Consider the following 26,965-nt stretch of genomic DNA (forward strand, 5'->3'; position numbering starts at 1 on the left):
CACCTGGCATGGGGGCACGCCAATACCTCATTCCAGCAAAGCTTGTGGGTCTCAATGTACAAATTGCGTACCTCTCTTCTTGGGTGGCAACTGCAGAAGTCTCCTCTCCCGCTTACCTGTTGCTGAATAGCAAGTTAAAAGCTACCCTGAAAAAATACCTTATGTACTTAGAAGGATCATAAACTTGTGACCCAAGCAGTGGTCGGAGGAACTGCTTCTTATTGCTCTGGCAATCAACGATGCTGGGGCCCCAGCTGCTTAAGTGTGTGGTTGTTACACAGAAACCTGACCTGCATAGGGGCCTCAGCCAAAAAGCCCTCCTCACCTGCTGTTCCAAGACCCCAACAGTGCATTCTCTGATAGGTCAAAGCAATAGCTGGGAGTTTTGTGGGCCAGCCTTATGTGTCAGTCACTGTCTTTGGTTATATTTCACTGGCCACTAAGACTAACCCTGATTCAATGTGGGGAAAGGCTACACAAAGACAACACTATCAGGAGGCAAAGATCAATGGGGAGATCACTTGGGAGGCTGGATACCATATTGTCGCCCTTCTATTCAACTTGAAAAGGCAAACTGGTTTTAAAAATGCAAATTAGGTGCCCTTGTACCAAAAGCCTGCATCGGACACTAGGCCAGTGAGAAGAGAATGGGGTGCATGTGTTTTACATTCCATCCAGTCAGGAGGCCATCTTGATTAAACGGAAGATGGTTGGGAGGCAGAAATGTCCTCACTGGGTGTTTAGTTTTACAAAAGGCAGTCATGTGATCCACCTGTGTTCCCAGAGGTCTTGCGTCTGGGACCCTGGTTTTACAAGTGCTTGTCGGATGAACATAAAACTTGGTACTGTGCCGTCCTGCTGGCTACAGAGTGGGAGTAAGACATCCAGACTGTGCGACCAGCTGCTGCCGTAGGAGCTCAGCTCCTCACTTCACTCTGAGCAGGAACAAAAATATTAACGAGACGAATGATTCTTTGGTTTAGGGAGTGAGGTTGACATACCCTCAATGTAGTCATGTAAGTCTTCAAAATGGAAGCAAAACAAATTACTGGCCGTTGAGGGTCTGGGGATGTAGTTCAGTCAGTAGAGTTCCTGCCCAGCATGCCCGAAACCACTGCATGCAGTGGGTGTGGTGGGCGCACTCCTCTAACCTCGACCTTGTGCAAGTGAGGGCAGGAGGGTCGAAGCTCCAGGCCATCCTTAGCTCTGCAGCGAGTTTGAGGCTAGCCTTGGCTAGAGATCCTTTCTGGGATCAACAAAACAAACCATAAAGCAACGTGAAGCAGAACTGAGATGGTTCTAATGATTTTATTGCTCAGTGGCAAAATAAATCAAAGCAACGAAGAATCCCAAAGTCACATCATTTAGACATGTCAGTGACTGCCAGGAAGCAGGTCTGAATGCTGGGAGAGGGTCTGGGAGGAAGGCATCGCAGTGTGGTATGTTCTTGTAAACATTGGTAGAGGTGGAGAGCAATATCCCCAGGTGGTGTGAGCAAAGCCCCAAGCTTCCTCTGCACAAAGACAAAGAAGCATTTCCTGTCCTTTTCACTTCACACCTGCGGGAGCTGAAACCATTGCCCTGGAGAAGAATGGAGTCTAAGTTGGCCACATTTATACTAAGATGTTTTCCTCAGTGGTGTTCCCCTCTCCCCTGGATCCCTGCACGGTGGACTCGTCCACCACAGTGCAGTCCTACAGGTTGCACAAACGGAGAAGGGCTGCTCCTGATAAAGAGGATATGAAATGAAAACGGAGACTCTTTCCTACTTCCCACTCCCAGCCCCACCTGCTCTGGGGGAAAAAAACCACCCAACTAAAATGGCTGTACGATCCCAATGTATAAGGACTCCTTCCTTGTCCCCACACCCACTACTTGCTGCTACTTGATTCTGTGCCTTGGACCTTGCCCTGTCACTTTCGAGTCGCTGAAGTAGCAAGGCTGCCCTCCTTCGAAATCTGTAGGTAAGTCAGATCTTTGCATTCGGTACCTTGCTGGTTTGGCCCTGCCTAGGATGTGCTTGAAGAATGGGAGAGAAAGAAAGGATAGTCCTGCCAGCCAAGACACAAACTGAGCAGGAGCTGGAGTGAGCCCTGGGGTGTTGGGAGCGGGGAGGTTGGATTTCTTGATTCTTTGCAAGAGTCGTGATGAGGTTGATTGGCCAGCACGGGGACCAGTAATCCAGAACCAGAGTAACGCTTGGCTACTCTGCTCCAAACTTCTCATCAGGAGCACACCATGACCTGGAGCAGACTCCAGCCTTGCACAGGTGAGCAGGAAGGGAGCTGAGTCCTGGGGCAGCCTTAGCTACAGCCCACCTACTCCCGCTAGCAGCCCTCAGCTCTGGGATGCTGCTCTCAGGCAGCCTTGGTGTGCTGTGCAGTTGGCCTACTTCCAGATTGCTAGCACACTCTCAAATCTTCAAGTCTCCCTGTTTTCTGGGCACCCATCAGTGCAGCTGCTCCTCTGGGTGGACACAGAGAGATCAGCAGCGCTGGCCTCCTGCACTGGGAGGGTCTGCTACAGTCACACGTCTACCAGTACATCCAATGGGACGAGGCCTCTCTTCTTCCCACTGAGGACTCTGATGAAGCCGTCCCGTTCTTCCTCAGAGGTCACACAGATCTGAGGGCCAGGGGAGAGAAAGGAAAGGATTCAGTTCAGCAGGAACTAGTGGGGAACTGCAGCAGAAGTTACTGCCGACTGAGCATGCAGGAGCACATAGCTGGGAGAGGGGAGAGAAGGCTCAGGGAGTGGGAAGTCAGGGGTGGGGGTCGGGGAGGCAGCAATGTGAGGAAACGCTCCATAAAACATGACATGCAAACCTGGGTTTGGAAACAGGCCCAGATGCAGAATATTTTCTGGGTTCCAGCTTTATGAGTGAGGATAAAGAGAATGGCATTAAATACCGTGACTCCTTGCAGAGTCTCTGTAAGGACAGAACGACAAACTCCTATCGCAGAACTGGCACAGGGCATGCCGGTCCCCAGTACATTATGCCGAGGACCCAAAATAACAGCTGCCACTCACTGGCTCCTGTCCAGTGCTCGGAATCTTATGTGTGCTCCCTACCACACCAGAAAGCCGAGCGACAATTTCCTTACTAGCTCCAGGCAAGTTAGCAAGAGCATCTCTCGAATTCTAGAGCAGGCGCCTGTATGAGACCTCAAAGGAGGTGGTGAAAATCCACGTGGGTGCCCTTGCCAGTCACTGGTCCCAGGCTAGCCAAGGGCAGAGAAGGGCATGAGGCCTGAGAAGGTTCCTGGGGGTGTGAGTGAATCAGAAGGCTTAGGCACGATGCTCTGCACATGGCTACAGGGCTGGCAGAAGCTGAGGGATTTTTAAGATGACAACGGAAGTGATCAGCTTGACTGAAAATGGTATTTCCTTATTTCTCTTCAATCCTTCCTACTTCCCCTTTCTTCCCTTCCCTTCTGTTCTCCCCCCTCCCCCACCTCCTTTCTCTTTCCAACTGGAAACTTCTCAAGGGATGCATACATTTCCTTCCTGACAGGACCAACACAGTTACTATCGGGCAGACCTGGCCTGGGCACACAGTGCCAGCCTTTGTGGGGGAGACTGCATGGCATTCTGAGGAGGGACACCTTGACCCTAAGTAATGATGTGGGCAGCCGTCCAGCTCAGCTATGACTTGACCCTCAGCTTGACACTTCTTGAATACGGGGCGAGGCTATTTTAGGACTCAATTTCTTCACAACTCTCTTTTCCAGAGCACAGGCTCTTTGCTGGGTTGGAGGTTCCTGCTTTGGAGTTAAGGTCAACTCTATCGCTTACTCTTATGTCATAGTAATCCTCATGGCCGTCATCATCATCATTAAAAATGTTTATTATTTTATTATTATTATTATTTACTTTCATTTTACGTGCATTTTCTGCCTGCATAGATATGTGTCCACCACTTGCGTTTGTGAGGCCCACAGAGGTCAGAAGAAGGTGTCAGATCCCCTGGAACTAGAGTTCAAGACCATCAGGATTGGTCACGTGGGTATTAGGAATCAAATCCAGGTCCTCTGGAAGAGCAAGTGCTCTTAACCACCGAGGCATCTCCCCCACCTCGTATTAGTTTCTTTCAACTGTACGTATGTATGCCTGTGTCTCTGTGCACATGAGTGCGGGTGCCCGTGGATGCCATCGGCATCAGATCCTCCACATGTGGAGTTGTAGGAAATTGCACGATGCCTGGTGTGGATTCCAGCTGGAACTGAACTAAGTCTTGTGTGAGATCAGACTGTGTTCCTAACCACTGAGCACCTCTCCAGCCCTTCTCACCATCACTTTCAGGCCATGCACCTGCGCTTCTCCCTTGGGTTTCGGTCCCAGTGGAGCTGGGCTGGACTTAGACTACTTTACTCAGGGTTTCAGGGTGGATTCTGTACTGATCATGGCTTCCTCGAATGCAACACAGGTCCATGAAAGAAGGGGCACTGCCAAGGGACTTTGGGGAAAGTTCCTCTTGCTCTACAAAGAGGTGCACTCTGAAGAACATTGCTTTCCATTGTCGGAAAGGCATTCATTAGGTGGCCTGTAGTGGGAGGCAGCCAACATTCCGAAGACCTTAGAAGAGAAAGGCGAAGGGATTTATATCCCTGCCCGTGGGGTCAAACCACCCACAGCAGACCCTCATTCTGCACTAGAAGAAAACCTTGGAGGTTGAGTCAGATCAGTTTCCTAACTTGTGGTGTGCATTTTGTTAGCTATTGCTGATGGCCAGCATAGTGCCATTCAGTGACAATGATCCAATGCACTGTGGTTCTTGGGGCTGATGGCATGGGAGCTTGACAGATTTTCTTGTTTGTTTCAAGAGCTCTAGGGTCAAGGTTAAAGAGGCCAAAGGACTCTGTCTTCTTTCTTTTCTATTTCTCCAGGAGTGAATTCAATTCAAGGCACTTCGGGCATTGAAGTTGTTGCTCCTGGTGGTTGTGGAGCTGAGGTTTCCACTTCCTTACTGTTTGCCACTCTGCTGTACATAGAATAGTTAAGGATTGTATTTTGATGAAACTAAATAGAAGTAGATAGACTAAATAAAATACGATATTAAACTCTGAATTCAAAGGAAAGCTTTGGCATGAAATACGTCTGCGTTTTCTAATGCTAATAACTTGATGGTTGAATTGCTGTGGTTGCTCTGGTTGCTATTTTCTTCCACCTTTAAAATACTATTTTTCTAAATATCACTATAATAAACAATTTTCTGTTTTTATGATCTAAATATAATTTCTGGTTTAATTTTTTTTTTTGCAAGAGCCCAAAGAATCCGCAGAACTATTTCTATAGCTGTGACAGACCCATGGATGACAGTATAAGAGTGTTTTAAAGGAATTTAAAGCTGGTTAAGTAGGGTCCCTTTTTAAGTTTAAAAAAATGAAGAAAAACTCATCCCGTCAAGTCAGACGCCTATGTGTTCATAATAGATAACGTAATTAATTCCATCTGGAAACAAGAGCTCTGTGGATAAACACTGTAATAATTATGAAAGATTAGCCTTCGAGACAGAAATGTGATTTAATAAAAAAAAGCACAGCATTCGTTTTCAGAATCAATTTCCTCTGACTTCTCTGTTAATGGTCACTCGTCTCTTTATGCTTTTAGAGTTACACATATCACCCTTGCTGTTTTCTGGTGCCCATGGGGTTCCTCACACTGCAGATGAAATCTTCATTGAGACCTACTCTGAGTTATGGTGGTGGGAGATGACTTTTGTTAAGCGTCCATGCTGCTCAGGCATCCTGCTGTCCCACACGGGTGGCCACGCTGGACTCTCAGGTCTGCATCAGGGAGATTCTAGCGTACTGACTCTTTTAGGTGACATGTAGAGGTGACTATCAAAACCACACATGACACGGATCCATTTCTCCATCACTTTGGCATCGGTGACCTTTCTACTCTGTTACATTTCCTTAAGAGGTTTTGAAAGTTTCCACATAAATTAATAATGTAGAAGCTTAAGGTAGAGATCAAATTTTGAATTTTGTTTTTAATAATAACATTTTCTTTTGGTGGGGGAGTTGAGGTCTCACTATGTTGCTTTGATTGGCCTCAAACTCACTCTGTAGACCAGGCTGGTCTTGAACCTATAGAGACTGGCCTGTTTTTGCTTCCTGAATGCTGGGATTAATGATGCCAATCTTCTACAATAGCATTCTTAAATTAAGGCTGTTGTTTGATCTCATGTAGCCCAGGCTAGCTTAGAACTCCCGATCCTCCTGCCTTTACTTTCCAAGCACTGAGGTGACAGAGCACCACCTCAGTGCAGCTCAGAGGTTCTCCAGTAGCTGGAAAACCAAACCTGACATCAGCCTTCTCACTCTTCCCTCATCCAAGTCTGTGTCTTCACCGCAACAGGTCAAGGTGGGAGAAGTATGTGTGGGCTGTGCGTGCTAGGGGTATGTGGCTATGACATGGTGACACACTGTCCAAAGCTTGGAAGAGAGCAAAGCACTCAACAGGGAACCTGTGTGAGTCAGAATGAGTTCAGGAAGAGGTGCGGCCTTGGGTGTGGAGGCCCATGCTTATCTTCCTGCCTGGCGCTTACATGGGCCCCTTGAGCAGGGCACATGTAGCCTCTGTGGGACTCCATTTTGTAAAAGAGAAATGCCGTGTGATTAATCCACACAATCCATGGGGTATGGGCAAAGAAAGCATAAGTGTCTAAACGTTATCCATACTCCATGTCAAGCATCTTCTCCACTTGACTCACCAAGATGAGGCTTCTTTCTGAACTCCCAATGTGGTGATTTGGCCAGACTTGTTAGCTACTGTTCCCTGGGGGTCCTGTCTCCACTTGGCTTCTGGGACGGTGCTAAGGATCTGAACTCCTGTCCTCAGGAATTCACAGTGAGTTCTTTACCCACTGAGCCATCCTCTCCAGACTATTTCTAGCCCATTTTCACTCCCACCGTAAAAGGCCCCACATGTCTTTCTGTCTTGCTTCTTCAAGGGTGGAAAGTTTGACACAGCTCACAATCCAGGGACTCGCCACGGCTCAGCCTTCTTCCAGGCCTCTTCCCTTAGTAGGCCACTGGCCTTGTCTCCTAGGCCAGTTTTGCTATGTTTCTTCCTGGCCTTTTGTTTTGCCATGGGCCCCCTGGTGCTACTGTCCCCTGAGCTTCTGGGTAGCATATAGTGGTGGTGGTGGTGTGGTGGCTGTGCTGAGGGCAAGGTGAGGTGGCCTGTTTTGGTGTGATCGTCTAGGTGCCTGGCTCACACCCCATTTCCATCACTGTAGTCACAGGGCTGAACGTGACTGAGGACACTCTGTCTGCATTTCTGCTCTCTCGTCTTAAAAGACTTTTCTTTAAGAAACATCCTTACCCAGGCACAGCAGTGGCCAAGATCTGGGCCTGATTTCTGTGTCCTGTCTACAGCATTATCACCTCACTCTCCAAGCTCCTTCCCTCAAGAAAGCCTTACTCTTGACCGACCCACTGTCATCGTGGACTGTTCCTACTCTCACCATTTTGAGATTACTGTGGCAGTTGCCACTCCTCACCCAGCTTTCCCCCGTGCATAGACTATTTTCATGAGTCCATGGCAAAAAATGGAATTATAGCATGCACGGGGCTCAGTAATTTTTGTGGCTCTTTATACACAAGTCTGAAGCAACTATGGAAATCCAGCAGCTAATGCATACTAGCATATATAGAAAACCGACTTCACTGACTCCGTCTGCTGCTGTTGTTAAGATATATTGGGAAAACAATGCTCATGTTTATCCTTAATAATTTTGGCATGTTATCCTTAATAATTTTTATTTGCTTGACTTTAAAAGTAATAGGCATTAATTTTTTATAAAAGACATTTCTTTACATTGTAAATTTTCTTTAGGCCTCTCTCTCTCTCTCTCTCTCTCTCTCTCTCTCTCTTTCTCTCTCTGTCTCTCTCTGTCTCTCTCTCTCTCTCAATATTCTATTGGCTAGCTACAAGAATGAATGAATTATTGGAAAATAAGTTCTAGGCCCTGTGTTCCACCACTTAGTTCTATCCTAAGCCTTTGCTATTTTGAGACAGGTTCTTGGTTGGTAAATAGTTCAGCCTGGCTTTGAACTCATTACACACAGACTTTGAACCTGAAATTTTCTTGCCTGTGTTTCCTGAATGCTGGGATTACACAGGGTGAACTAGATGTCCAGAGTGAGGAGACATTCGTCAAGTTGAAAAAAAATCATTTGGAGCCATATGTAGAAAAGAAAATTGTTGATCAAATTGAGTTAAACATCATCTTAGAATGATAAATCAGTTATAATTATAAGCAATGACTGATTGTGTGTGTTCATGTGTGTGTGTGTGTGTGTGTGTGTGTGTGTGTGTGTGTGTGTTCAGAACTATCTTTGAAGGTAATTCCCAAAATGGGGGAGGATGGCTAGAGAGGTGACTCAGTGGGTAACACCACTGGCTGCTCTTCCAGAGGACTCTGCTTCAATTCTCAGCACCCACATGTTGACTCACAACTGTTTATAACTCCACATCACAGGGAATTCAGTGCCTCACCAGGCCTCCACAGTACCAGGCATGTTGGTAGTGCACACACATCTATGCCGGCACAATCTCCAGACACATATAAATGCCATCTAGAGTACATTTGGAGCAACCGTGTTGGACAGACAAGTTTTAAATTATGAATCCATATTTCGTTCTTTAATTTCTTGCAGACTGAACCTTCTCATAGCCACATAATCAACTAAAGATATCCATCGCCTCGAGAAACGCTAGAATTACTGTATTGTTACAAGAATGCAGAAAGAAGCGAACTGCTGACTTCTCAAACTGAAAACTGGCAATCAACTGTGAGGGTTCTTTGTGAAAGAAAGAACATGTCTAACTTCCGGTCCCCATAGCCTCTTCTAACACATCCAGAGCAGTCTTGGCGGTGAGAGTCCTGCAGCAAAGATGGCGCATGCGCCATGAGAAGAACTAAGTCAGATGGGAGGATACCTTCTCTGTGCTGGAGGAGGTACACAGAGAGGAGCAGGGCAGAGCTGAGGTGTGACTGTCCTGTTCGTTTCTATCTATATTCCACGGGTGAGGTAAGGAGTCCAGAAGGAAGTGGCTTAAGGACATTATAGATACAGAGGGCTCAGGAAAATCGGCAGAGCAAAAGGTATCAGTAATGTGTAGATTAGGTACAGGGAAGTGTCCATTGGAGCCAACACACCAAACCCTGGAGCACAGCACCACACAATGCCACTTTTCCCTTTAGGTGATGACATATTGCTGGTGGCTATCCCAGAGCTAACCTTGAGTAGCTGCTAACTTCAGTGACTAACGGTCCTCAGACACAAGTGCTCTCTCAGGACACTGTGGCATTATCTATGCTTCTTTTCTGACAGATACATTGAGTGAGTGTAGTGGTTTGAATGAGGAAGGACCCCTAAAGGCTCATGTATTTCAATACCTGGTCCCCAGTTGGTGGCATTTGTTTTGGGAGATTATGGAACCTTAGGAAGTGGAGACTTGCTGGAGGAAGTGAGTCACTAGGGGCGGGCTTTGAGGTTTTATAGCTCACTTCCTGTTCTCTCTCGCTCTACTTCCTGTGTTGGAATGAAATGTGATTGGACAGCTTCCTCTTCGTGTTGCGAGGTTTTCATTGCCTTTTGCCATGCCGATGCCTTCTCAGTCACTCTGGACTTTCATGTTCTGAAACTCTCAGCTAAGTAAATACTCTCCCCACTAACTTACTTTTAGTTATGGTGTTCTATCACAACATTAAAAGCTAATTAAAGCAGAGGTTTCCTGGCACTTCGGTTTTGCATATTGGATTCTAACTATCCTTGTACCATGGGTTTCCGATCATCTTTTCTCAAGTGGTATACTTGGTCCCTTCTTGTGTCCGTGTCCGTGTCCGTGTCCGTGTGTGTGTGTGTGTGTGTGTGTGTGTGTGTGTGTGTGTGTGTGTGTGTGTGTAGGGGCTTGTGAACTTTACTTACCTGATTCTCTTTCAGTGTTATCTGCCCCTGGTCCTTGCAGCCAATGAAGGTCCGGACACACCTATAAATCTTCTCATGCTCTTCTACTCTCTGAACAAAGTTGGCTGGAAAGAAACCAACCCTGTCCTGAATCTTTCCCTGAAATGGAAGAGGAGGCGTTCAGCGGCAAATGCAACATTTATCGTAACTGTCATCACCAAGGGATTCTTTTTTTCTTTTTAGAGCCTGAAACACTTACTTTCCACCAGTCTTCATTGGAGTCTTCTAGGAGAGTGATCATGTCTCCTGGCCTAAAAATGAAGGATGCATGAGTTCGGGGGGAGGAAGTCAAATGAGGAAGAGAAAATACTCTTTAGCCTGAGGTACTTTTTTATTCATGCAATAATCCTTCTATTTATTAATCCTAAAATAAATAGGAGTAAAGGAAGCATGACTTCACTGGCCCTTCCCTTCCAAGGAAATGGAAAGCGAATATTCACATTGCAAAAATGGCCAGGTTTAGAATTCAATAAGTATCAGGGTATATACTGGGGAGGTATAGCTTCCTCCCAAGTTCTGTATTTTGCTTTTATTTTGTTGTTCAGTACTTATATCTAAAACCAGTCACACCCTTTATTATTATCTTTATTTCTGATGGTTAATTCATCATCACCTTGATTGGATCAAAAAGCACACAGGCAAGACTGGGGAGATGACTCAGTGGTTAAGAGCCCTTGGCTGCTCTACCAGAGGACACAGGTTCAACTCCCAGCACCCACATGGCAGCTCACAACTGTCTATAGCTTCAGGTCCAGGGGATCTAACACCCTCACATGGACTCACACACTGACAAAATGCCAATGCAGGTGAAATTAAAAAAAAAAGAAAAGAAAAGAAACACAGGGTATTGGTGAGGCAAGGTTTGTATGTTGACCAGGCTGGTCTCAAACTCTTATAAATAGGTAAGGACAGGAGAAGGTTACCTTTTCATGTTTAACTCTTTATGGGCCAATGCAACTCCTACAGCTACTCCAGACTCAAGGGACAGAAGGCCCCACATCTGTGAAGGGCACTGCAATATCTCAGGCTGAGGAGGGCACACACAGGGAGGGAGGAACTCAGAGCAGTCACTCTAACTGCACACCCAGAGTCAGAGATTTTGCCCAGCGTTTGGACTGACTCCTATACCAGGGGTTTATTATCTTTTTATGAGTACAAATTTAAAAAAAAATTAAGACCTATTATCACATTGTTGCCCAGGCTGGCCTGGGTCTTACTTTGTAGCCGGGGCTTGTCTTGAACTAGCTGCAGTCCCCTGGCTTTAGCCTCCCGATGCCAGGATGCCCAGGCTGTTCCACAATGGCCTGTCATATTTGGGCTGTTGGCGATCTTTTCACCCTGCCTGGGTTTGCTGCTCCCTACTGGGAGTCTCCTAAGATTCCTGCTCCTTCCCGTTCGTCTCCCAACATCCTTGTGAAGTCTAGCTGTTCTGTTATTAGACAAATTCACATCATTTGAATTCCTGTGGTATTAGCCTTACAAAGTTGGCATCAGCCATGCCCTGACTCACTACTTATGGCTACAGTCTCCACTGTTTTATTTTGTACAGTATCGGAAGCACTCTTTTTTTAAAAAAAAAAACAAACCCATTTTTGACATTCTCGGGCACTGGATAGAGCATAGTAGATTCCTGTGCTCACTTTGCTCTCTTGCTTCAATCTCTTCTGCTGTCAGTGCCAAATCTCAGTTATTCCAACCAGGGCTTCCCATGTAGGCTTGATGGTTGTTGAAATCTAAGCACCATGCCATACTCCCTGATGTTCCACGGAAAACTACAGAGACAGTGATCCGTGGAATGTGTCAGATTTACTAAAGGGCAGCTCAGAGGGAGGCAGGGAAGACTCCAGCCACAGACCACTGCCTTTGGAAGGTTCAGGCATGTGGAGGGCGCTTCTAGAACTCCAAGAGGTTATGCTGAAGCAATAGGCATTAAGTTTGTATGCCGATTGGGCTCTTTTTCTCCAGAGCATTCCTTCCTGTCCCTGATCCTCTTCTTCCTCATTCCCCTCCCCCCTTTTCCTTATCCTCTTTTTATTTTTTGTGTCTGATGTGTTAATGTATGATGTGTGGGTACCACATTGAGTATATGGAAATCAGAGGGGAGTCTTGGGTATTGGTCCTCCCTTCCACCTTATCGGAAGCAGGCTGTTTTGTTGTTTACTGGCATACTGCATATCCAAGGCTCGATGGCCTTCAGGAGTCCCCATGGATATCCTCTTAATTCCACCTCCCATCTTGCCCTAAGAGTACTGGGTTACAGACATGCTCTGCCACGTCTGGGTTTTACATGGGTCCCAGCGGATTTGAACTCAGGTCCTCACCCTTCACTCTCAGCACCTTAGACCCTGAGCCCTTTTCTTCTTCTGAAGCCCGTTGACCTATGGCCTCTGGCTCTGTTGGAACAGCTGTGTTTTTTCCTTTCACAAAACATTAATTTTCTATAATTCATGTGAATACTTCAGGATTTAGAATCTCAAGTGAAAGGGATGGGTCATTAAAAGATTAAGAATGTAGGGCAAAAGTCACAGTTTCTACCCACTCTGCTACAGCAGCCCCGCAGCAGTAAATACGGCTGACATTTTGCCATTTCGACAGTTGAGGCTGCCTGCTGATGCCACTGGAAGAGAGATGGCTGAAGAAAATCGCTTTTTCCCAGGTGAGGGATTTAATTAAGCATCAAGGATGAAAGTCATTGTAGAGAAATCTGCTAAGCTCCAGCAGATTTTATTTAACCCCGTAACCTAAGAAACCGCACATAGTATCAAATGCAAAGGCTTTGCTGATGGTTTGATAGGAGATGTGGCAGGAGAATGGAGGCGCCTCACCTAAGGAAAATGGAGGAGGATGCTGGCCTCAAACTGTGGAATCAGAGACCAGCTAGAGACCCACTCTTTATAGTGCTCAGGAGTGGGCAGTCCCAGAGCACCTACTTTGTGCTAAGCAAACTTCCTACTACAATAGGGCACACACTGAAATATCAGCACTAATTTACCATAAAGTATCAGGTACACCCCTGACAGTGTGGTAGAGTCTGGCTTTTCCAGCAAAAGATCTTGACCAGAGCCAGAAAAGTGCCGGATAGGTGACAAGAGATACAGCAATCCATTTATTCTTTGCTTTTTTTTTTTTTTTAAATTCCATTCCTCACTCAACAAATACCCACAGAGGGTAGATTCTGAAGGAGCTATTTTACCAGACACCAGGTGCACACTGCAAAATAAAACCCTCGCTTAGGACTTCTATTCTAATGCAAAACATGAGTTATAAATAAGAAAGACAAAGAGCAAACCATTTAACAACAATATAAACGACCACACATTGCCTTAAAAAGCGATGACGGGAACACAGGGTGTAGAGGAGTGGATTCCTACAGAGGTTAGTCAAACTGCCCATCTTTCTGGCAGACACAGCTAAGGATAAGTGTCTCTTGCATTCAAAGCCAAGACAGCAACGTCCCACATGTGACCCCAAAGCTGGTGGGATCACTCTGCTCTCCTGTCTGACAGACACCACCGTACAATAAGAGCATTCTTTTCCATGGAACCTGAACTCCATCTTTTTCCCCACACTGGGCGTGCCATGTTAGGGGTCCAGCTGTGACAGGGGACGGATAGGGGCACCTTTAGAATTCAGACTGTCAGAGCACCCCTACACATAGGTTAAGGGACTTTGCATATTTACAGTTTAAGCAGCCCAGCCCACACCCCAGTCCTTTGCCTTTCTGAGTTAAGCTTTAATCTAGAGGCTAAAAGGCCACCCAGAAGGAAGTGAGACTCAGTCACCTTGGTGGTTGAGTAACTCCCACTGTATGGAGAGAGGAGGAGATGACAAGATCTTTGTCACAGTGTCACAGACAAGGCCGAGCACCTGGCTGGAGGGCAAGACTAAGCCTCCGACTGAGGACAGCAGCCTCTGCGCCCACTCCCTTGTGTCTGGCTGAGATGAAGTGGAAGAGTATCCAGGATCTGCATCCAGTGTTTCCTCAGGCTACCTGTGCTCTGGGTAAAGCACCATCTAAAGGTTTAACCTCTGACTCTGGGTTTTCATGACAGGCGGCCTAAGCTGCCTCCACCTATTGTTTTGTGTTGTTGTTGTTTTGTGTTTGTTTGTTTGTTTTTAATTAAAAAAAATTGTGTTGGCCCAGATTTGGGGCTCCAGCTACTTTGCTTAGTTCTCTGTATTAATCACTAGATTAACTCCACACGCCAGTTACTTCCTTTCCTAGGACTCCATGGTTCCGGGTTACTGTGCTATGACTCCGATATCTCACCCCAGGGCCAGGTACCAGACAATGATGGGTCATACCTAAGCTCTGAAGCCTGACCAATTACAAGGAGCCCCAGGAAACCCTGTGCCTTGGGCACCTGAGCTTGCTGTTGTCCTGAGAACAAACCCTGCCACCCTTCCTCACAGCCCTTTGTTCTCAATTGTCCATTGTCTCGGTGAACCTTCTCACCTTGGATGAGATTCTCAGTGTGCTTCTTCTCAGTGTTATGCTATCCAAGAACCAAAACACCGAGTCAACCAACTCTACTCAGAGAGCTTTGCCTATCTGCCTGAGGAGAATACAAGTCTAATGCTTGTTTACCTGAAGACGACCCCCCGACTGGCAAAAGTGTGCTGTTCACAGAGCTAGGAATGGTACTACCTAAGTGGGGCTGGCTATGTGGAATCTTCTGGAAACTGCTCTTGAAGCAGGCTTCCTGTTTCATGGATAAGAGCTCCTATGTGGAGGCTGGCTAAGGCCCCCCAATCTCTTCCGTGTCCTGGGTGGATAAAGGGTTCTGAGGAGTGAGGATGCCCTCATTCCCTAATGAAGACACTTGTTCTGAGGACAGCCCTTCCACTGTGGGGAGAGCAGGAGGAAGTCAGAAAAATGATCTTCAGAAAAATGGTCTCCATCTCTGTCAGAATAGCCAAAGAAGATTCTAGGATGCTGAGCTCATATTTTCTGAGTGCCTATGCTATTCAGGCCTTGACTATGAACCAGAAGCACAGAGACAGCAAGATGTCTCCACGCCTCAGTTTCTTTAACTCCAATGAGGATCACACAGCAGCTTCTGATGGCACATTGTTTTCTACAGGTGGGGTAAGGAGGGATCAAGGCTTACAGAAGCCTCCTCGGACTTTAGAATCCCACATGAAAGGCTGGGCCATTCAAGGCCTAGGGGGAGGGGCATTGGCTTTTATGGTTTTTGTTTTTAAACACTAAGTTGGTGTTGATGTTTATGTAAAACATTTAGGCAAGTTCACAATAAGTGGCAGCCACCATTGTTAGTAAGCCATTATTACCACCCTCAGGGCGTTGGTCATCTAAAAAGCAGAAGTCTAGGGATGGGGAGTGGATAGTGAGCTTCCTCCATGAATGAGGAACAAGTACCACGTGAAGCAGACCAAGTGTGGAGTTAGATCCAGGCAGAAATCACAGCACGTCCGCACGTCCGGCTCTGGTCCTGAGCTGTCACAGTCTTATTCTTTATGTTCATATGTTATGCATACTAGTGAGTAGATTATGAAATAGTTGCTTTGAAAACTTGTTCTGTGGATTGAGTTAAAACACGTGGAAGTCTTCGGTTCTATGAAATTGCTAATTTGCTCCCAAGCCCGTCATTTTCCAGTTAGAGACAAGGTCTAGTGGGTGAGGTCTGCTCTGTCTCTGTCTCCCTCCATCCCCAGCCCATAAAGATGTGGCCTTTCTATGTTTCCTAGCTGGCCTTGACCTTGCAATCTCTTGCCTCAGCCTCCAGTGGACCTGGGATTCTGGAGGAATGGCACTGCATACTGCTACACTGCCCACATTAGTTTTGGTCTGGACAATTGGTAATGAGATGTTCACTTCCTTTGGTAGCCTCAGACCCTAGTCTTTGGGATAATTCAGAACCCAAGAGGACTTCTGCCTTTGTTTGTGTAGACCCGGTTTCTTTTCTCTTTATCCTTCTGACCACAAAGTAACATCAAAGCTTGGCTTTGCAGTTGACTCTGTGCCTTATTACAGTGGTATTTTTGTAGGGCTGAATACAGCAGTTATCCTGTAGGAGGAACAATGCCCACTTCATGAAATGGGCAGGCCAGCTACGTCTGCGTACATGTCGGCAGAGACAGAGACACTGGACTACTTACATCAGGGTTTGGCTCCGTGGCTAGCTTCAGGGTATCAAGCTGCCTCTAACACTATTCATGGCTTATCAAAATGCATGAGAGCTCCCCATACCACTCTGCAGGCATTTTGGACAGTTTAGTATTCCATACCCTAGCCTGTTCATTAGATGAAGAGACATCTACATTGAGTCTATCAACACCACCACTCAACCAAAACAGATGTCCTTGAAAGGGCCAGCCAATGGGAGAAGCAAAGGGAACTAGCCAAATTACTCCGTTCATCTGAGATTTACCGTTGAGTTTTCCCATCAGGCTGATTTCTCAGTTTGCATTAATCTGGCCCAGAATTGTTTACAGCCCTGGCACATCAGGAACTCCTTGACTCTGCGGTTTGATTTCCAGCCTTAAGGCTGTTTGTGTTTTCTCCCAGGTCTATATTCTAGCAGGAACGTTCATTTAAAGGGCCATTTGGAAGGAATTTGGGAGATGTTCCTGAACTGTCATGGATCACGCTCTCTAGAACCTAATTGAGAGAGGCGTTTGAGTGCGAGGGAGGCGGCTAAACACATTAGTGACATTCGGGAAGGTCTGGGTTTCTTGACATAGTGCAGCATCACAAAATAATATGCACCAGAGACTTTCCTCAAATAGCCTTAATTGGATTTTGATGTCCTGGCGACTGTGAAGATTATTTTTAAATCAAATTGGTGCATTAGAATTACATTTAGTTTTAATTAAGTTGATGCATTTGCCAAGCAGTAATGTACTTAGAGAATGGAAATGAGACACCAGGGGGGTCTTCTTCTGTCTCATTTGTCTCGAGCATTCCTCCTTTCCTAGTTTACAGAGGGTTGTACACAACAGGCAAGGTGAACTTCAGAGTGGGTCAAAGGTGAATGCAGCTCTCCACAAGTCAAAACGGAATCAGGAAACTGGTGTTTCTCTCTCCTGTCTGTGTCTGTGTCTGTGTCTGTGTCTGTGTCTGTGTCTGTGTCTGTGTCTGTGTCTGTGTCTGTGTCTGTGTCTGTGTCTGTGTCTGTGTCTGTGTCTGTGTCTGTGTCTGTGTCTGTGTCTGTGTCGTCTGTGTCTGTGTCTGTGTCTGTGCCTCTGCCTCTGCCTCTGCTTCTCTCTCTCTCTCTCTCTCTCTCTCTCTCTCTCTCTCTCTCTCTCTCTCTCTGTATGTGTGTAGGTCAGAGGACTATATGGAATGTTGTTGTTGCCCAGGAGCTGTCTCCCTCTGGTTTTTGAAGCAGAGTCTCTCTCATTGGCATGGAGATTACTGAGTCAGCCATTTCTACCTCCTCCATGCTGGGATTACACGTGCATGCTACATGCCCTGTTTTTGTTTGTACATAGATTTTGGGCACTGACCTCATGTCATCATGCTTATGAGTCAAGCATGTTATAGCCTGGATTGTCTCCGTCGCCCTGTATTCTGGTTTTGAGTCTGTCACTGGCTAATTTGAGTCATAATTGCTCTCAAATCTAGAACACAATCAGAATGCAGGTGAATATCTAACCACACAGAGTTCCGGGCAGGGTTTGATTTAGGGTATAGGTCTTTGGTGTATTTAGGAATCTCGACTTTAATAACATTCTCTACAGGGATCTTATGGTTTATAACCAATGGCTTTAATATTCCAGCCAGCTTTCTCCTCTAAAATACTGTTGTCTTGGGCAACCTCACAGCTTTACTAGAGAACATAAGGGATAGGGGTAAAATCATGGAAGACTTAGAAATAGGCAAAATAATCAGGTTATTGCCTTCCTTTCAAAGACTTTGTTATTTTTCACTGCATAAAAATCGCAGAAAGTGGACAATAATACAATTATCACTATCCATAGAAATGAAAGAGGGTTGTGCCTAGCAGAATCTCATCAGGAAAATACCATGACTTCTGGCTATCCATGCATTGGTTTGTCAGTTCCCATCAGCAAGCCCTCGCTGTCTTCACACATCTGGTGCACTGGGTTCCCTCAGAACCAGGTGAAACATCTCACCAGTTCTCTCATCTTTTAATGGGTCAGAGAATCATTTGGATAGATGAGAGTCACAGCTTGACCTCAACTGTAAAATTTCTGCACCAGAAGCAAGGTTTCATGAGCACAGACTGCAGACCACAGGTTTCCTGGGCTCTGGGCTCAAACCTAGTTTATTAGGACTCAGAGAGTACTATGCATGATGAACTTGGGATATGACTACATTGTCTAAACTAATTTTCCAAAAACAAATGGAGGATGGATAGATGGATGGATAACAGGTGTGCAGGGATAATCAGGGGTGTTCTTCAGCACGGTAGGGTGACTGTGGTCAGCGACAGTTAACTTGATGACACTTTTATGTCTAAAAATAGTCAAGATAATTCCCAATGTTCGAAACACAGAAATGATAAACCTTTAGGGCACCAGGTGTGACAATTTACCCACTTTAATCAATATATACTATAAACATTTATTAGACTAGCATGTAATAGCTTACAAGTGCATGCAATGATGTGTCAATGAAAAATAAAATTAAGGCTGGAGAGAGAGGTTGGTTGGTGAGGAACTTAGTTTGGTTCCCAGAGATCACATTAAAACAAAAACAAAACACTAAAACAAACAAAATGAAAGCTGTTAAACTGAGCATGGTGGTGCATGCCCCTAATCCCAGTGCTAGCATAGCAGAGACACACAGATACTTAGAATTTGCCAGCCCAGCCTACGTGGTGAGTTTCAGGCATGTGTGAGATCTTATTTCAAGAAATAAAAATAAACATAAAGGCAAGATATTCCTGAGAAATTATACCCAAAGCTATTCCAGATGCACATGTATGTATATGCATATGTATATACACACACTCACACCCCTGCACACACATGAAGTCCACACACAAGTGTCCATATATACACTTTATAAATGAAAACTCAACTCCTTAAATTCAGAGTTTTTTCAGAGAGGACACTGACCAAAATCAACATAGGGTGCAAAAGTACAGGTGGGAGCAAGGCTGGCAGGTCAGCCTCTGGGCTCAGGCCCCAATCTCTACTTTCTACCCATATTCTTATTGCTGGTTTTCCTACTTGGTCTCCCAGAAGACAAAGAATCCCATGCAAGAACCAACAGCTGACTTCCTGTGCCTCTGCCCTGAATTTTCAAGACCTTCTCTGGTGTTGGCATTTGCTCCCAACTTGGTGCTTCTTACTCAATTTCTCTAAATCTGGACAATTAAGTCTTTACCTCTTTATCCTTTACCCCCAAAGCTCACAGGCAGACTTCTGCAAACTGGGTGCCATTGCTGCCTCCTGTAGAACTTTCCTTGAAGTCCCAGGACTGTTTCAGTGTTCCTCTGGGGTGTGCTGAAGTACCAGGTCTCCCCGCCCAGCACCTCACACCAGACTGTAATTTCTGTCTGCTTTTCCCATGCCTCCCAGCACCATGACTCCTTAAACTCAAACAAGGGACAACTCCCTGAGATACATCCTAGAAAAAGCCATATGTAGGTTAAAGTCACTTTCAACTCAATGTCAAATTCAAGAGAGATATATTTAGGCTACCCATCTCCCAGGGTCCTTGCAAATATTAGTTAACCAAACTCATGCTTGCTTGCTCTCATACGAAGACTAGTTAACCAAACTCATGCTTGCTTGCTCTCATTTTGACACTAGTTAACCAAACTCATGCTTGCTTGCTCTCATACAAAGACTAGTTAACCAAACTCATGTTTGCTTGCTCTCATTTAGACACTAGTTAACGAAACTCATGCTTGCTTGCTCTCATACGAAGACTAGTTAACCAAACTCATGCTTGCTTGCTCTCATTTAGACTCACCCACAGAATGTCAGAGACGTAAAACTTCCTAGAGCCTGGTGATTCACAATTCTAAATCCTTATTTGGTGTTGAAGAGATGTGTTTTTCTCTGAAACTAACTCTTTCTCTCTCTGTCTAGGTATTCTGTCATACACAGTCATTAATTTATATCTTCCTTAGAATGTAATAATGTTGAAAAAGCAATTCCCCTGTTTTTCAGTCATGGCTCCTAAGCCTTTCTTCATCTAAAACCTGCCATCTTTTCTCCCCACCTGAAGAAAAATGGCCATTATCATATAAATCTGTTTGAAGAGAACTAATAAAAAAGAAAATGGCTTAATGTGAGAAGTTGATGTGGAGTCTTTGACATCAACACGAACATGGCCACTGAATATGTATTTGAACCCTTTGCTCTTCTGCTTACTCTCCAACCTTTGCTTCCGAGTTCGCAAATGCAGTAATTTATATCTCTTGATGATTTACCTGAAAGACCAGCCTGGCAAAGCCAAATAGGTTATTCCTACTGTTATTCCTATGCCTGGGTGTGAATAAGAAGCAATGACTTCAAGCCATTCTCATCCTCAGAGCAGGAGAGATCCTGGGGGTAGTTACATTGTGAGGGCTGAATGTAGATTTTCCTGAGAGAGAATTCCCAGGGGAAGGCAGAGATAACTCAGTGATTCCAGAATTGTATGAATACAAGTTGAGGTATGTTCTCTGCAAGAAATAATTCAGATAGAGTCACCGGGGAGGAAACACCACAGTCAAGGGACACTGAGTTAGGACTGAGAGCATGAAGAAATTCAAGAGGTAGAGGTGTGTGTGTGTGTGTGTGTGTGTGTGTGTGTGTGTGTGTGTGTTTACATGTGTATGTGTGTGATGGGGAGGTACAGGGTGACACAGACTATAAAACACAAAGGACCCCTGTCTATGGTGCTGTGGTCCTTCTGCAGAAGGGATGCAAATTAAACAGAAGCCAGCCAGGATGAGGCTGCACACGTCTTGAGTCTCCACAAATAATGTGTGAGATCCAAAGGCACTGGAGGACACTGTGGTTTTGGAGCCAACCTGGGGACTATGAGGCACCTTTAGAGACTCAGACAGCTTGTGCAGCTCTCCACACATGTGGGGTCATGTGACTGCATGAGTGACTTGCCCAAGACTTAAAAGCCAAGGCAAAGTGGTACCATGCTTTGCATTCTTAAACATTCAGTGAATTCATGCTGTCCAGATCTGGCTGCCTTCCTCCCTCTCTCCCTTCTTCTCTTCCTCTATCCCTGTATTCTGAAGAGAAAGAACCTAATTTTGAAGCTCATTGGAGTTGGACACAGTGACACATAACTATAATCCCAGCACCTACCGGCCAAGGTAGGAAGATCCTGAGTTTAAGGTCAGCCTGGGCTACAGAGTGATGCATGGCCAGCCTGGGCTACAGAGTGACACATGGTCTAACATGAAAAGAAACAAAAAAGAACTAGAAAAAAAAAACAAAGTACACTGGAGCTGAAATGGTAACTTGTCTACTATGTACTGGATATTGTGTCCTTTTGTAACCTCCTCATCCTAGAAGCCCAGACTTGATTGTCCCTATTTTCAATACTGGGGGGCATCTATAGTGAGCTGTAGGGGACAGTAGCAGACACAGAGTTGGAAAGCCCTAGACCAGGTAGCCCCCTGCCAATCTGGTCCAGATCCTAGGGGATGAGTTTACTAAGTTTTAGATGAGTAAATAGAGAATGAATATTGACTACATTCTAAACATGAGGTTCAGAGGAGCCCTCAGCAGAGTCTGACTTCATTCTTCATGGGGATGGGCTTGGAGGGGGGTGCATCAGCAGGGAGATGCCCTGATCCACTGAGAGCTGGTACCTGGGGGGTGGTGAGTTAATATGGAGGACTATGAAGACATTTGCACCACTGGCCTGTGGTAGATAAAGCTTTTCTTGTTACTAGGCAGATCCCTAAGGAATCTACTGAAGCTATGACTCATCCGCTCTGACTTTTGGTGGCTTTGATATCTGAGCCCCCCCCTTTTTTTGTTCCCAAATGCATATTTCTGACATTCCTTATATGCTACTCCTTTGCTTTCTCTCCCAAGGAAGATACCCAGCATGTTCCCCTGGGTAAGTATGCAGGCAGATAAGAATAGTATCTAATCAAAATGATTTTTTTCCCCTTATGGTTGAGGAGGGAAAGATAATTCACAAAGTCCCAACTCATCCGGGAAATTATACTCCTTCCTCTCTGTATTGTTTTGAGTATGCTAACCAAGTTGTTGGCTTAAAAAAAAAAACGAGAACCTACAATGCCTTAGTTAAGAATAATAAACAAACAAACAAACAAATAAATAAATGTATGTGTCATTTATCACTTCAATCTCCCAGCCTATGAAATGCAGGCATTTCACTCCCGGGAATGAATAGCCCTGCTTGTCTGTAAGCAGATTGTAAATGTTGGAGTCGTGACCAGACATCTTGGCTTTTAATGGCCTGCAACCAACAGAAAATAAACACACAGAGTTACGACAGCCTGCACAGAGCCAGACACCCATCAGTGTCCCTGGTAACACTCAGTATTGCTCTGTAATGACTGTTAAAAAAATCTAGAGAATTCAGAATACTGTTCTAATGAAGTAGTGGGGGATAAGGCAATAGGGAGCTATTTTGTCTTCAATTTACTTCTGTGTGTGTCTCTTCGTGTGTGTGTGTGTGTGTGTGTGTGTGTGTGTGTGTGTATACGTGTGTATACCCGAGGATAATTTTAAGCAATGTTCATGAGGAACCATTCCCTTTGATTTTTGAGGGTGGATCTTTCACTGGCCTGGAACTTTCTGAGTAGACTAAGCTGCTGGCCAAGGAGTCTCAGAGATCCATCCATCTCTGTCTACCTAGCTCTGGGTTACAAGCTTGTGCCACCATGTCTGCTCTTCCTCCTCCTCCTCCTCTTCCTCGTCCTCCTTCTCCTCCTCTTCCTCTTCTTCTTCTTTCCTTTCTTTTTTTTAAATGAAATCTGACCTAGTTCTCAGCACTTATTTCCTTCAGTTTTCTTTTTTTTCAAAGATTTATTCATTTATTATATTTAAATGCACTGTAGCTGTCTTCAGACACACCAGAAGAGGGCATCAGATCTCTTTACAGATGGTTGTGAGCCACCATGTGGTTGCTGGGAATTGAACTCATGACCTCTGGAAGAGCAGTCGGGTGCTCTTAACTGCTGAGCCATCTCTCCAGCCCTCTTCTTTCCTTTCTTCTTCCTCCCTCCTCCCCTCTTCCTCTCCTCCTTCCCTCTCCTTTACTTCTTCATGAAAACAGGCTCTTGGGAATAGAACTCAGGTCCTTGTGCTTGCAAGGCAAGCACATTAACCACTTGAGCCCATCTCTGTCAAGTACCTCACTGTAAATCTGACACATGCAAATGGCCATCTCACGGAACTCAGTATGGTTCACTATTGCCACTCTCAGCTCCATTCATATCTAGTCAGCTATGGGCCATCTCCTGAAGTTCACATGGCAGTCACAAGGCCAGAGAGACAATGACTTAGAGACTTGGATTGTCTCTGATGAAGCATAGTCCACCTGAAACTGCCAGGGCATCTCTCCTGGTATTCTAGGACGAATCAGACAATGCTTACACCCCGAGGAGTTCATCCTGGAAAGTTTCCCCTGTGAAGGAGAAAACTCAGAAGTATATGGCAGGAGTGTAGGGTGGAGACTGAAGCAAAAATTGGCACAAAGAAACCAGACTGGAATGAACACCTTTGTGCCAAGGTTGACATGTGACCCGCACCAAACAGAACTTACACAGGGAGACCGACGAGGCAAAAGTGTACACTGCATGGAGGCCAATCTGCCAGGTGCAGGTTCCATGGAAAGGTCCCGTCCCCAGCTCTGGGCCACTACTTCCTTGAAAGTGTTGAATTATTTTTTTTTCTGCAATAAACTCACTCTGCTACTATGCATCCCAGAGGATTGCCCTTAGACTCCAATCTGCATCTATAAACAGTATCCAGTTGTCATCATCTGAACAACAACAACAACAGCAATAACAACAAGAAGAAAAGAAAAGAGGCCAAGATGCAAACTCTGAACACTGCCATATGAACAACAATGCCAAGCAACCAGAGCTTCCAGGGACTAAGCCACTACCTAAAGACTATACATGGACTGACCTTGGACTCTGACCTCATAGGTAGCAATGAATATCCTAGTAAGAGCACCAGTGGAAGGGGAAGCCCTGGGTCCTGCTAAGACTGAACCCCCAGTGAACAGGATTGTTGGGGGGAGGGAGGCAATGGGGGGAGGATGGGGAGGGGAACACCCATAAAGAAGGGGAGGGGGAGGGGCTAGGGGGATGTTGGCCTGGAAACCAGGAAAGGGAATAACAATTGAAATGTAAATAAGAAATACCCGATTTAATAAAGATGGAGAAAAAAAAAAAAGATCAAGCATCACTTGAAGACAGAGTCAAGCAAAGCTGATCTGAGGTGGGAGGCAGGAGACTGACCCTAACAATTGAAGCTCAACTCTTCCATTGATGCTAATTTAAGGATTAAATAAACCTTTTGATTATCTATTAGACAGTGAGCATCAAGTACATCTAATGCTTAACCTGCATGGAAACCTTCACATCCCATTGGCCACGCACTAAAGACGTGCTTGGCAAAGGTCCCAGATCAGCACGAGCATCACCTTTAGACTAGATAGATACATGCACGCTCTTTGTCTTCCCCTCAGATCTGTTCAACAAGACACTTGGAACAGGACAGCAAGCAGCTCACATGTTAGTCCTGCAGACTGGTGTGGGTGCATAAAGGCATGTGTAAGTCATTGTTCTAATGCCTCCCTTAAGATTATTGTTGTTGTTGTTCTTGTTAGTAGTACTAGTAATGTGTGTGTGTGTGTGTGTGTGTGTGTAGGTGTGTGTGTGCCATAGTGTGCATGATCAGAGGGCAAACCTTGGAAGTTAGTTCTCTTCTTTTATCACACATTCTGGACCTTGAATTAGGTCAGAAGGCTGGTTTTTACTTGTTGGTTCATCTCACTGCCCCCCTCCTTCTTTTTTACATCTAAAAGTAAACATCTAAAATTGTCTTTCATTTCATTTTAAACACACACACACACACACACACACACACACACACACATACACGCACACACGCATGCACACGTACACGCACAGATGTTTTTACCTCATTTCCAAGTCTTCATTCTCCTGTGGTATAAATCTGTACAAGGCAACGTAGGTGTTCATCTGTAATGGGTCTTTGGAAAGAGGTCCCTGCCAGAGAAGACAGAGAAAACTGAGCAGGAGAGACTGACAGTGGATGAATACTGCAGTGCCCACAACATGGCTCTCAGGAGTCACACAGCTGGCTATTCCTGAGGCTTCTCTCTTAGCTTGCTTTTAAAATCACATTACATTGTGTTAAATTATATTGGAGAAAGGGTTTCCTCTGTGTAGCTCTGGCTGTCCTAGAACTAGCTCTGTAGACCAGGCTGGCCTCAAATTCAAAGAGATCCACCTGCTTCTTTTTCCGGAGTGCTGGGATTAAAGGCGTGTGCTACCACTCCCAGCTCCTTAGGTTACTTTTAATTCTGGAGTTGGACTCCACTACAAGCTATTTGAAATGGTTGGGAGATCTCAGAAATAGCTTTTTTTCTTTGGGTGATTCTTTTCTTTGACATAATCCTTCAAGAAAAATGACAGAAATGGGGATGTTTTCTATTTTTTTTTCACTTTCAGGCATGTGTGTGTATTATGCATATTGGGGCTCACATATTCTCCGGTGCATGTGCATGTGCATGTGTGTGCACGTGTATGTGGAGGCCCAAGGCTTATGTTAGGATTCCTCCCAGTCATTCATCTCCCCTCGTCACCGAGGCAGGAGCTCTCAGTCAACCCCGAGGCTTGCAGATGTATCTTTTGCTAGCCAGCTTGCTCTGTAGATCCCGTTTCTATCCCTTGAGGCTGGAATTACAAGTGGGCCTCTGAGCCCTCCTTGCTTTAATAGGGGAGATATGGTTCTGAACTCTGGTCTTCAGGATTGTGTAGCAAGTGCTTTAACCACTGAGCAGTCCTCTCCTCTACCTCAAGTAAGAACACTTTCTCTAAAAAATGAGAGGCCTGGGAACAGGTCTAAATAGACTTTTATAAAATGCCTTAGTCATTTGTTTGTATGTGTGTGTGCACGCCTGTGTGTGTGCACAGATACAACACTTTATGTGCCCATGGAGACCAGAGCATGGTATCAGATTTTATGAGGCTGGGATTACAGAAGGTTGTGAGCCACTTGATGTGGCTGCTGGCAACTGAACCTGATTCTTCTCAAAGGGTCATGTGCTGCAAAACTTATGTCAGCTCAACATAAATTAGAGTCATTGGAGGAGAGAGAGCCTCAATTGAGAAATGCCTCTTCAAGATCAGGGTGTAGGAAAGCCTGTGGAAGATTTCCTTAATTAGTGATTGATGGGGAAGGGCCCAGCCCATTGTGAGTGGTGCCACCCCTGGGTAGTCCTGGGTTCTATAACAAAGCAGGCTGAGCAAATTATGAAGAGCAAGCCATGAAGCAGAACCCCTTCATGGCCTCTGTGTTAGTTCCTGCCTCTGAGCTCCTGTCCTGTTTGAGGTCCTGTCCCAACTTCCTTCTATAATGAACAGTGATGTGGAAGGGTAAGCCAAATAAACCCTTTCTTCCCCAAGTTGCTTTGGCCATGGTTTTTTCATCACAGCGATAGCGACCCTAACTAGGACAGAAATTGGTACCTGGATAGTGAGGTACTGCTGTGACAGACCCAACCCTGTGTTTTTGGGAAGATTGTGGAAGGACATTCGAACTTCGTGCTGGAAAAGCCATTGAGTGTTCAAAGCAATGAGGAGTTCTTCTGGGGGAGCTTGGAAGATAAGAATATCCAGAGCCATGCAGACAATGGAGGCCTGTCATGTGAACCCTGAGAGGGAAGCATGAGAGAATCCTTTAATGTCTCTACAGGGCCATTTGCTTCTTTGAGTTAAGAATCTGTGGTTCTGGTTAGCTGCAGCTGAAGAATCAGGTGGAATCAGTCAAATACCAGGGCCATGGAAGTAAAACTTTTG

At 45.4% G+C, this 26,965-nt stretch overlaps 1 protein-coding gene across 3 annotated transcripts in view; it reads right to left on the reverse strand.

The window, feature by feature from the left end:
- Positions 1 to 1,289: 1,289 nt before the first annotated feature.
- Positions 1,290 to 26,965, reverse strand: part of Stac (SH3 and cysteine rich domain) — a 122,556-nt gene continuing 96,880 nt past the window's right edge. For all 3 annotated transcript variants that reach the window (NM_001108784.1, XM_087562943.1, XM_087562942.1), the window contains 4 exon segments: positions 1,290 to 2,625; positions 9,945 to 10,082; positions 10,183 to 10,234; positions 25,062 to 25,150. In NM_001108784.1, coding sequence (NP_001102254.1) covers positions 2,527 to 2,625; positions 9,945 to 10,082; positions 10,183 to 10,234; positions 25,062 to 25,150 — 378 coding nt within the window. In that variant the 3' untranslated portion in view covers positions 1,290 to 2,526.

This window comes from Rattus norvegicus, chromosome 8, assembly GCF_021556685.1.
Source record: "Rattus norvegicus strain SHRSP/BbbUtx chromosome 8, alternate assembly SHRSP_T2T, whole genome shotgun sequence".
NCBI lineage: Eukaryota > Metazoa > Chordata > Mammalia > Rodentia > Muridae > Rattus > Rattus norvegicus.